General features: G+C 38.6%; 1 protein-coding gene across 1 annotated transcript in view; it reads left to right on the forward strand.

Moving 5' to 3' along the window:
* The window catches only part of DRD2 (dopamine receptor D2), a 1,149,771-nt gene that overhangs the window by 917,300 nt on the left and 220,308 nt on the right, over nucleotides 1-12,163 (forward strand). Inside the window, exon 5 of the mRNA XM_078682355.1 lies at nucleotides 767-876. Within this exon, the coding sequence (XP_078538481.1) occupies nucleotides 767-876 (110 nt within the window). The remainder of the gene's footprint in view (nucleotides 1-766; nucleotides 877-12,163) is intronic.

Raw genomic sequence — 12,163 nt, forward strand, 5'->3', positions numbered from 1 at the left:
TATACTAGAAATACTTTTCACATAAAGTTCGCCCAAGGACTTATAGAAGGCATAAATGGCAACATTCTGGCAGTGGCATATTTTAGGTAATTTTTTCGGCATACAGTAGCAACCATGGAATATTGGGGGGCCCATGGCTAACCGCTGTCCCTGGCTCAATATAGGAGTGTGCCCAGAGTATGTTTTGAAAAGAGTGGAATATATTCCTTGGGAGCATGAAGTTTCATTGGTTTGGCACATCATAAAAGGACTCGAATATTTAGTGACTGCTTTTTCAAAACCTATTGCTTCTAAATTTTCTGAAGGAAGAACCCCCTGACCCTCCCAAAAAGTCAGAGGTGCTCGCTGTTCTCGTTGACATTCGAACCAATATTACATCCCACCTCTTTCAAAGGTCACCAGCCGCCACTGGGTCCTCTGGTCAGTGCAGCTCCAGTAGTACTGTTCATGGCCTTTTACAACCCCTTGCATTTTAAACAGGGATGTGTATACTTCAATATTCTCACTGCATAATGATACGTAAGTCTGTATGCCATGCAGCAAAATGCTTTTTATATTTTTGGGGTTTATATTTTGCTCTAACATCAGCAATAGGCAGCTGCAAGTCTCACCTTGATTGCATCGACATTGCTAGCTAACACGAGACGTATGGAGGCATACTGTTCCCTTTAAAACGTTAAAGCTACTTTGAAAGCATATTATCTTTTATCAGATGAAGTGTCAGAGTATTGATTGGGTATTCGCTCTGCTTCCCTCGGTGTCGTAGGTGGTTGGTGAGTGGCGGTTCAGCCGAATCCACTGCGATATCTTTGTCACCCTGGATGTCATGATGTGCACTGCCAGCATTCTCAATCTCTGCGCCATCAGCATTGACAGGTAAGGCTCCTCAAGGGAAGGTGGCATGGACTGTGTTTATCTTTTGCTGCAAGGGACTTGTGTGTATTGTGCATGCACAGGAATTGAATCTGGCTTCCCAAAACATAAAGCATACATAATGGCCAACCGCATTAAACGGTCCACATTTAGGGACTCTGAAGGCAAAATTAACCATGGGGACAAATGATGTGTGGGTGGACATTAGGAATGCAATATTGATTATATTACACCTTATCTGAAATGCATTTTATATAACATGCCCTTTTTTCAGTTAGCATAATAAGGGGACTTTCTTTTCAAATATGAAAATATGTATTAAAAACAGAAAGTGGAATACTGACATATGCTGTTTGGTAGTTTGTAGAAAAGAAGAGAAAATAAACATAATAGTGTGGTTAATAAGATAGGGTTTATAGGGAAAACACTTGGCTTTATTGAAGAGCACACTCATTTTTTTGCAACAGAACACTGCAAGCCGCCCTGCTGCGCTGCATAAAAGGGAGACAGCAGGAATTTAACATTTACTATTATACAGGGCATTCTTGCTCTCTGCCTGCAGTGGCGTACAAATTTCAGCCTCATTGCAAACACATGCAAGTACCTACGTTGTATGTCGGATTGTTTTTGTGCAGGACGGGTCACCTTCTTGTACAAGAACAATCAGCACACTTAGAAAGAGGAAACAACAAGGCGAAATAAACACATTTCTACTTGTTGCTCCTCTGGTGGGAGGCGTAGAATTCTGAAGCCTTTCCAGGTCTATTAATGTTGGTAAATCTGGGAATGTGTCAGAATCCATGGGTGGATGTGTGGGAACACCCACGCTCCACCCATGGCATGCCTCCCTGCTGCAGAGTAACACAAAGCAGCACTTTGCTCTGCCTTGCAGCACTCTAGATTTATCCAACCAATCAGTGCCACACAAGGTGGCCTTGCATGGCTTAGTAAATCTCATTTAGGTTTTGCATCACTTTTGTGTCCCCTTGAACTCAAAACCTTGATAAATATGGGCCTCAGAGACTCATTAGCAGAAGGGAAGAAATTGAGAGGGAGATTAGGGCCCAAAACAACATCACATGTACAATTTTCCCTTGGATTTGTGTTTTAGATAACAGTATTTCCCACACCTATGATTTTGAAATTGTACGATCTGTCTCAAACCCCTGTAAGCAGTATTTTGTGGGATGGCACATGTCACACACTGTTGTATGAAAGACAAGACAGCCCATCAGTATTTCTTCCAAACTTTGGGACATCTTTTACTCATAGCCGTATGCGAATATGTGGGGCACCTCTAGCTTGGTACTCTTTGCACCAAAAGAAATCAGTTACTTCACAAAGAGGAAGATTTGTTTTGTGGAAACCCATTATCGATTGAAACCTGTGGTTAAAATATCTGCAAACGTTTGCAGGGTCCAGGGAACAAAGTTCACCTAGTGTCATTAGATTGATGTCTTTTATGGTCTAGGTTGCTTCTCGCAGGAATTCAAGCTGGTCATCCCATGCCTCCTCAACACAACTGAGTGTTATAAAACAAGTAGGTGCTCCTAGGTTTCTTAACATGCATTTCAGCTCACCATGATGATGATACCAATATTCATTGGTGCCACACTGGCATGCCATCAAATCAATCAAGTTGCATTCCACATTTTCATCTTTTCCTTGAGCTTTGTCAACAAATTCCCTTGCTGTCATATTTTGCAGATTCACTCCTGTCCTGAGAATGGGGTTTACTGCATAAGATAGGCATGACAAGTCATTCTCAAATAAAAGATGAAATATATAGGGAATACACTGGTGAAATCTGGGATCCTTTGAGTGTAGTCTAGTCGATCTGTACTGAGCTGCTGGTATCTGTACAGGCCGATCATCATATTTACCACCTACTCCAGTAGGAAACAGATGTGGAAAACACCAAGCTGCTAAATTTCTCCCCCATGCACTCAAGGGAGCTCCTCTTGCTTCAATCATTTGAAATAGATCAATACCATCACGTACTATTTCTTTAGCATAGAGAGGGTGAATACTGTAGTGTTCATAAATTTCTTCTGAACGGGATTGATCCACATCTTGATGATGATGTATCCTCTTCCATATGTGCTACATTTTAAAGAACATCTATATCTTTATACTACATATTATTTTGTACGAGATATAATGTTTTACTTTTTACTTTAAAAACATCCACGAATTCTTGCCAAATCTTTTTGCTCTTCGTAGGAACACCATTTACGTGAATTGCAAGTGCTTCTTTCAAAGCTCTATGTACCCTTGCTGTTTCCATATTCTGCTTGAAATCTAAAGACAATTACACAAATTTACCTTTAAGATCTTTCTGTAACTCTGTTGGAGGTAACTTACCTGTCTTTGGATCCATACGGAATATAGCTTGGAATGGATGTATAGACTGTATTTGAATAGATTCTTAAACATTTACACCTTGTAATTCTTTAGGAATTGGAACTAATTCTAACTTATTGTGGACTGCTTTAGATCACATTTCATTGTTCTCCAACTTATTATAACAGTACCTACATATAATTTGTAGAAGGAACAGTCAAGCCATTCATCTACAAATAAATAAGTTGCAAATTCTCACCACTAATCATTGTTTTCTTTTTTACTTTTTGAATTCGAATAAACATTCTGAGTTTGACTTTTGTAGTGAGTGCTTCCACAGCAAATGCAGAAAGTTTCCCATCTCTGAGAAAACATTGTTAAACTTTCTCTTCTTGGAAGCTATCAATAGTAATACCTGTCTCCTGTACTGGTACTGCTGCAGATACCAAGTACTCATTTTCCCTACACTCCTCTTAAGGAAATGAACATGATCACAAACATTTTGTACACCTGCTACTGTACCGTGCAGAAGAGCTCTATTAATTTCTACTAAAAATAGGGGAAAAGGTTTTAATATAGTAACAACGCCTCCTATCTTGTTTTCGCATTTCAGAGTGGTGAACAGCTAACATGTTAAATGGATGAAAGGTGCATCTGTACACTTTCTTTGATAGACATCCTCTCGAATGTCCCTCTAAATTAGTATACTTCCTTACTTTGCCTGGATCTAATCCTTGCAAATTACCAATTTTCTATTTCAGATTTTAGCAGGCAAACTGATGTGAGAAAGGTCTCAGTATATCAATTGATTCCTTCTGAACACTACAGACACTGCTACAGTTCCATATATACACTGGGCCTTATCTATGCCTTTTCTGTACCTCTTCAGCTATGAGTTCCTCTACATTTCTAAGTACCATCTCCTCTTTTGGAATAGGACAACCGTCTTTTATCTCATAACATTGTCCACATTTATCAACTGCATGCACTAATGTGTTCTCTTGCAAGTATCTTTCATCATTGAAGAAAGGCTCAGTGCTGAAAGAATGTAACCATTCATCACTAAAAACGTTTTGGTCTATTGACAAGTCCTTTCTTTCGGCGTCATCTCTTCATAGACAATACTATTTTGTCAAGTGTTTTCATTCTGTTTAGAATCAAAATAGATAGCTTCCTTTTGAGAGTAAAGGCCTTATCAACTAAACCATCAACATATTCTTTTTGTCTGACTGCTTCTCTTCTTCTTTTAAACTTCTTCATTGATGTTAATACATTTTGTATTACTGTAGTACGGAACATTCTAACTCTGATTTCCTTAAACTGCCTCTTGCTCCTATTTAAAGTCTCTCCTTTTCTGTTAGGTTTTTTAGTCTCCTGTTAATGTACTTTTTCACCTTTCTTAGTGGTTCTCAAAGTTTGCTTTTTAATGTCTTCAGTTTGCCCTTTTTCAATTATGCACATACAATTTTAAGAAATGCCTGTGTCCTCTCATCTTTCAAGGGTATGGGTCCCAGTACATGTGCTTCTAAAGGCAAACGAAAAAGGTAGAACCTCGTAAAATTAAATTTAGTAACAACAATGATAATGAGTGATGTTATTTATTCACACCCACATTCATATACATTAGATGTACAAATATAATCCATATCATTTAGACGTTGTGCTCGAAGTGGGTTGAGAGGAAAGGGAAAAGCGGGAGGAGGCAGTGATTTGTGAGGATCAGGGTTGTGTGAAATAGTTTCAAAAGTTAGATGTGATCAAACAAATAAATTGCTGGCTGACATCACATGGGCATTTTATAATCCCGTACATCTGTAACAATTGTATAATCCTATACCATAAGATACAAATACAGTAACAATGATCTGTTGATTCACGGGTAGGTCTTGAAAAAGAAAGTCGACGTTTCGACCCCTAGTGGGTGTAGGTTCAGTTGCACCTTACTGTGGGTTCTTTATCAGGACTGAAACATGAGGTGGGGAAGGGAGTGGGGTACCTAAAGGAATCAATGGGAGAAAAATGGGCTAAAGAAGAACCTAATTAGGGAGTTCAATAAATGTAGGGTAAATTACCAGAAAGCCACCTTGGTTGTGGGGCCACGTTGTTCAGAAAGAAATGGGCCCGTGGGCTCCTAGTGAAAGAGAGCGTGCTGTGACCTAAAAATAAGGTAAGTGTATCAGTGGGCTAGCAGTGAATTATGCCGACAAACCAAATAACACAAATGCAATCACGCGAGCTTAACAGCGAGCAATCAAAAAAACCCAACCGGGTTTAAAAACCTAAAACACTGGTTACACATACGGAGGATTGACACAAATAAACAAACATTCGTAAAGCATTAGTCATTCTAAGTACTGGATGATAAAAGATTACCCTATTCGTTTCTACCAAAGGCGTCTCGATAGTAACCCAATTAAAGCAGCAGTAAAGCAAAACAAAGGCTGTTGTCATAATCAAAAATTATATCAGACCTGAATGTGTCTAACGACTTGTAACCATCTAAGTTAAAGAACAAGCACAACGTTCATGTGTAGTAAGTGCATGATTTTATCAAGTGAGTGTTTCAAGTATTAGACTGTCCCAGACCCAGTCTAACAAACCGGATTGAAGTCTTTTTTTAGTTGCATTGAATGTTATTCATCGCGCTTCTACAGTGGAGCTTAAGCATCCAGCTGCTGCGTGTGCACATATGGATCAGGTGGGGATGTACATAGCCAGAATATTCTTTCTGGTGTCTCTAAGATTTATCATTTTTAATGCAGGTGGGTGTTATGATGTTTTTTTTCATTTGTCTACAGATGTAAGAACGGCGGTGCCGATACACGTTTCTTTAATGAGGACATGTATTTTAACTTTCTGCAAATGGCATGATCCCTCAGGTACAGTCATCTTCCCTGATGCGTGTAACCACTTGTGCTTGTTCTTTTACTTAGATGGGTACGGGTCGTTAGACACATTCAGGTCGGATATCATTTTTGATTATGACTAGGTCGATAGATACATTGTTTGTTTTGCTTTACTGGTGTTTTAATAGAACCACGAGCAAGATGATACACATTCCTTTAATGAGGACATGTATTTTAACTTTCTGCAAACAGCATGAACCCTCAGGTAGAGTCACCTTCCTTGATGGGTGTTACCACTTGTGATTGTTCTTTAATTTAGATGGGTACGAGTCGTTAGACACATTCAGGTCAGATATCATTTTTGATTATGACTACAGCATTTGTTTTGTTTTACTGCTGCTTTGATTCGATCACTAGCGAGACGCTGTGGCAGAAACGAATAGGGTAATCTTTTATCATCCAGTACATAGAATGACTAATGCTTTATGAATGTTTGTTTATTTGTGTCAATTCTCCGTATGTGTAACCAGTGTTTTAGGTTCTTAAACCCAGTTGGGTTTTTTCGATTGCTCGCTGTGAAGCTAGCAATATTGCATTTGTGTTATTTAGTTTGTGGGCATAATTCACTGCCAGCCTACTGATACACTTACGTTATTTTTAGGTCACAGCACTCTCTCTTTCACTAGGAGCCCACGGGCCCATTTCTTTCTGAACAACGTGGCCCCACAACCAAGGTGGCTTTCTGGTAATTTACCCTACATTTATTGTACTCCCTAATTAAGTTCTTCTTTAGCCATTTTTCTCCCATTGATTCTTTTAGGTGCCCCACCCTTTTCCCCACATCAGGTTTCAGTCCTGATGAAGACCCCACAGTAAGGTGCAACGGAACCTAAACCCACTAGGGGTCGAAACGTCGACTTTCTTTTTCAAGACCTACCCGTGAATCAACAGATCATTGTTACTGTGTTTGCATCTTATGGGATAGGATTATACAATTGTTACAGATGTACGGGGTTATAAAATGCCCATGTCATTTCAACCAGCAATTTATTTGTTTGATCACATCTAACTTTTGAAGCTATTTCACACAACCCTGATCTTCAAAAATCACTGCCTCCTCTGGCTTTTCCCTTTCCTCTCGCTGCACTTTGGGCACAACGTCTACATTATATGGATTATGTTTGTACTTCTAATGTATATGAATGAGGATGTGAATAAATAACATCACTCATTATCATTGTTGTTACTAAATTTAATTGTACGAGATTCTACCTTTCTCGTGTGCCTTTAGAAGCACACGTACTGGGACCCCTACCCTTGCAACATAGAATACACAGGTCCCCGCACTTTTGGGTCAACCCTTCTTTTGTAACGTTGGTCCTCTCACCAGCAGCTTTTGTCTCTTTCACCACTTTTTCCGCATTTGCCCCTTTTGTTTCTCAGTTCTGGTGAGATAGTATCCTTGCTGCTGTTTTTTTCTACTGTCACTTTTCGATGACATTGTAACTCTCTGTAGTGAAGTGGAAATTAATCTCTGAAAAGAAGAAAATAGATAAGTACATTTACCATTCAATTACGTAGTATCTGATTATATTTTCTAAGCATCTAATTAATAAAATAAACAATTTTTTTGTTATATTATAGGTAACATTATCCTTTACCAGATATCTCAATGAGTGTCAGAGTCCCTATCTCAGACTGTCACTGCATGTGTATGTAAGTTTCTTGGTACATTACTGTGTCTCCTTGTGATGTATGGTTTTCAAAATATGTCTGTAAGGGGCTGCATGTATCACTTCCTGGGTGTGCTAGTGAGTACTGAGTTTTGTAAGTGTGTGTGCAACTACATCAATTACTGATAAATATATATCAGACATGCACTTGAATATTAAGGTTCTCTTTCACTACATCACACGGTATTTTAGTACCTATCTGCTTTGCTACTTAGGTATGTGAGATTGAACTCTGGGATGCAGGGTGAATGCATAATTGGGCACATGGGTCTCTATGAGTGCATACGCTCACTCAATCTTCAGATTACACGTATTACCTTTTAAGTATATGTCACCTTGTCCTATTGCCTAGCTACAGCCTACCTTAGTGGTCAGCTATATGTGGTACAAGAGCAGTTTACACCTTGTATATTAGATTAAAGTGTCAAGACAGCACTTGCAGTAAAACTGCAAGCACATGGTCAAGTGTAGCAGCCAGAGACATAATGCAAGGGCTACTGGATGGTAGACTTGAAAGTGTCAGTTTTTAGCTGATATTTGAATGAGTGTCTCAGTACCTATCTGGGGCTGTGATTACATCTGTATGTGAGTTTGTTAGTAAATCACTGCCTTTGTTTGCAACATGTATGCTTCTTTAAATGTGTCTGTAAGGGGCGGCATGGATTGCTTCCTGGCTGTGTTAGTGAGTATTGGGTTATTTAAGTGTGTGTGTGTGTGTGTGTGCAACTGTCTCAATTAGAGCTAGATACACATCAGTTCTGCATGTCTGTGTGAGTGAATGTTGAGGTGCTTCTCTTACTATCTCACTGGTTGTTTTACTATCTCTATGCTTTTGTAGTTAGGTATGACAGACTGAAGTCTGGGTGGCAGGGCGGATGTATACTTTGGCACACGAGTCTCTAGGAGTGCCTTTAGCTCACTCAACCTTTAAAGTACATATGTTACCTTTTAAGCAAATAGCAACCTTCCATATGGCCTAACTACAGCCTACCTTAGTGGTCAATTATATGTGATACAAGTAGACTTTACACCTTGTGTTCAAATTTTAAGTAACATGACAGTCCTAACAGTAAAACTGCATGCACAAGGTCAAGTATAGCAGACCTGAGCTATAATGCAAGGGCTACTCCTCTGAACGGTAGATTTGAAAGTGTCAGTATTTAGCAGATATTTTAATGGGCCTCTCAGTCCCTATCTTGGGCTATAATTGCATGTGTATGAAAGTATGTTAGTAAATCACTACATGTTCTTTGTGATATGAATGCTTCTCTAAATGTGTCTGATAGAGGCTGGATGGATTGCCACCAGGGTGTATTACTGAATATTGGGATATTAAGTATGTCTACAATTGGCTCCATTAGTGCTAGATACATATCAGTTCTGCCTCTCTGTGTGAGTGAATGTTTACATGCTTCCCTTACTATCTCACTGGCACTTTTAGTGCCTGTCTGCTTTTCTACTTAGGTATGTGAGATTGTACTCTAGGTTGCAGGGTAAAGGCATAATTGGGCACAAGGGCCTCTAGGAATGCATATAGATCACTGTATCTCCACAGTACATGTGTTACTTGTTAAGCACCTAGCACCCTGCCCGACAGCCTAGGTACAGCCAACCTTAGTGCTCAGTTATATGTGGTACAACAGGAGTTTACACCTTGTGTAGTAGTTTTAAGTGTGAAGACGCCCTAGCAGTAAAACTACTCACAGAAGCTCAAATATAGCAGGTCCGAGACATAATGAAAGGGCTACTTTTCTGCATGATTGACTTGAAAGTGTCAGTTCTTTTGCAGATATCTGAATGGATATCTCAATCTATATCCTGGGCTCAGATTGCATGTGTATTTAAGTTTGTTAGTAAAATGACTGCTTCTCTTTGTGACATTATGGTAGTCTAAATGTGTCTGATTGGAACGGCATGGATTGCCTCTTGAGTCTGGTACCGAGTATTGGGTTATTTAAATGTGGATGCAACGGGCTCCATTAGCTCTACATACATATCAGTTCTCTCTGTATGTGTGAGTGAAGGTTTAGGCGCTTCCCTTACTATCTCACTGGGTGTTTTAGTGTGTGTCTGTTTTTATACTTAGGTATGTCAGATTGAAGTCTGTGTGGCAGGTTGGATGTATAATTCGGCACATGGGTCTCTAGGAGTGCATATAGTTCACTCAATCTTTAGAGTAAATCTCTTACTCTTAAATATCATAGCACCTTCTCCTAAGGGCTAGCTAGCACTATCATGAGATGTTTAAGTAAATGTGCCAGTATGTGAGTCCCTCTTTTCAAAGCTTTATAGTTGTTTCAATGTGTACATATATATCTCAATGAATATTTCACTGTCTGTAAAAGGAAGTACACAAATATATAGCCATCTGTATTGCTGCCTTGCAGACTGATGAATATATAACTAGCTTGTAAGTAAGTTAGATAATGCATTCCTTCTTCTGTTGGTCTGTCAGTGGATGAGAGAGACCATATATGCTTCTATTTCACTTACATTATGGTTGCTATAGAGTATGAAGTCCTTGCAATAAGAGTGTGTGCATGCATAACTATGTTCTTAAAACTCAAAACAACAACTTTTACTTTCTTAAGCACAAAAGACAATGGTTTAGGGCATATCTAGAGCATCTCTCACAGGCTAGTTATCCGTTTTAAAACAAGACTTTAGAACTTCACTAAGAGATATTACATGCAAAGTTAAGCTGCCACTAAGACTCCACAGGTCCAATCTGCACCACTGAACCTGACAGATGTTTAAACAGTGCATGTTTCACTATGACTACCAGCCTCATACTACACATGTGACTTAGTGCAAGCTTAAAGAAACTATCTCACAATCTAAGCACATACTAACGTGTCGTATAATTTAGAAAGAGATTCACTAAACAATATCTAATTTATAGCTGGCAAATTTCACAGGTTCATGATTCATATACACCTACAGTGCATTTTTTCTTCTCTCAATTCTGAGTGTTCTTGTTTTCCTTTACAGTGCAAAAGATAGGACTACAAGTCCCAGAATGAAAAGAAAAGCATGCTGTATGACCAGCTAATCATGTATACGGATATAAACCTTTGATTTCTTCAAATACACTATTACATATAATATTAACCATTAAAGTACAGTGTTTTTTCTGCCATTTACAAAATAGAGTAGAGAAACACAAGAGCATATAGAGCTCCATGTCAAAACAATGTGAACTAACTTCACAGACACAGACTTTGCACCTGACACAAACTGTCTTAGTCTCGTATTAATACATATATTAAAGCACTCATACAACCAGTCATAAACCATCTCATGTACTATAAATACTTTTATATACATTTCAGAATCTTTTTGTACAATCTCACGTACACAAATATCTTATTAATCAATTGTTGTGCTTAAAACAATTTAATTCATGTACCACAAGATTGAGTTTGTTGATCAAATGGATTTTTGTACTCTTATTGGATAGATGCAATAGTCTCAGGGTTTGTAAAAACTAAGCATAAGAATTACACACCGCTCTCATACAAAGCAACCATAAATGGCAACCTTTTCAACTTTGCACTGTCTAATACTGCAGAAGGCAGCAAATGAAAGCATTACTTTCATATTTTAATATTGTAACTACACTTCTCAGTGGTTAGTATTTGTTAACCCATTGACTCACTTTTACAAAGACCACCAAAATGGATGCCTATTCGTGTATAATTGCAACTTCATTGCGATCATTGCGATGAATTCTCAGAAAAAAATGTAGTCCAAAAACATATTTCCCTTCATAGTTTGATGACTTTAAAATTACAGTACACTTTTGTAGCAAACACTCACTGATAAACAAACTGTTTTTATAGTAAAAGTTGTATAAAGACCTCACATTTTAAATAATAGTGACCTTTGTGTTTAACACCCTTTCCCTGGTAGACACTTAGCGCAGTCTCCATTCCAACCCAGTAGACCCAGATGGTCACAAATTCACACCACATTCTAGAAGGACCATACTTTTTACAAGCCCCAATCACAGACTTAGTTATAATCCTCTCAATACACTATCTAATTTTATTCCCCTACATGTTCACAACATTCAATCAAATATGTGTTTTTTTAAACCAGGAGAATACCTCAATTTTAACTACCTTTCGTTTAGAAAACTGCCTTATTCAGCTCCAACCGTCTCCTTTTGCTACTGCTTCTTCACTTCAAACTGGTTACAGTGCGGATTGTGAGCCACAGCTATGTCTTCTGGGCTAGAGAAGATGCTATAAAGAGTGGTATTGACAGAGACTTGGGTTTGGCTAATGTGGACATTTAATGGATTGGCCAGGGAGGGTTAAAGTGTCATCTATTGCTGCCTTTTAGTTAAAAGCATTGCGGATTCTC

The sequence above is a fragment of the Lissotriton helveticus genome, chromosome 3_1 (genome assembly GCF_964261635.1).
Source record: "Lissotriton helveticus chromosome 3_1, aLisHel1.1, whole genome shotgun sequence".
Classification (NCBI taxonomy): domain Eukaryota; kingdom Metazoa; phylum Chordata; class Amphibia; order Caudata; family Salamandridae; genus Lissotriton; species Lissotriton helveticus.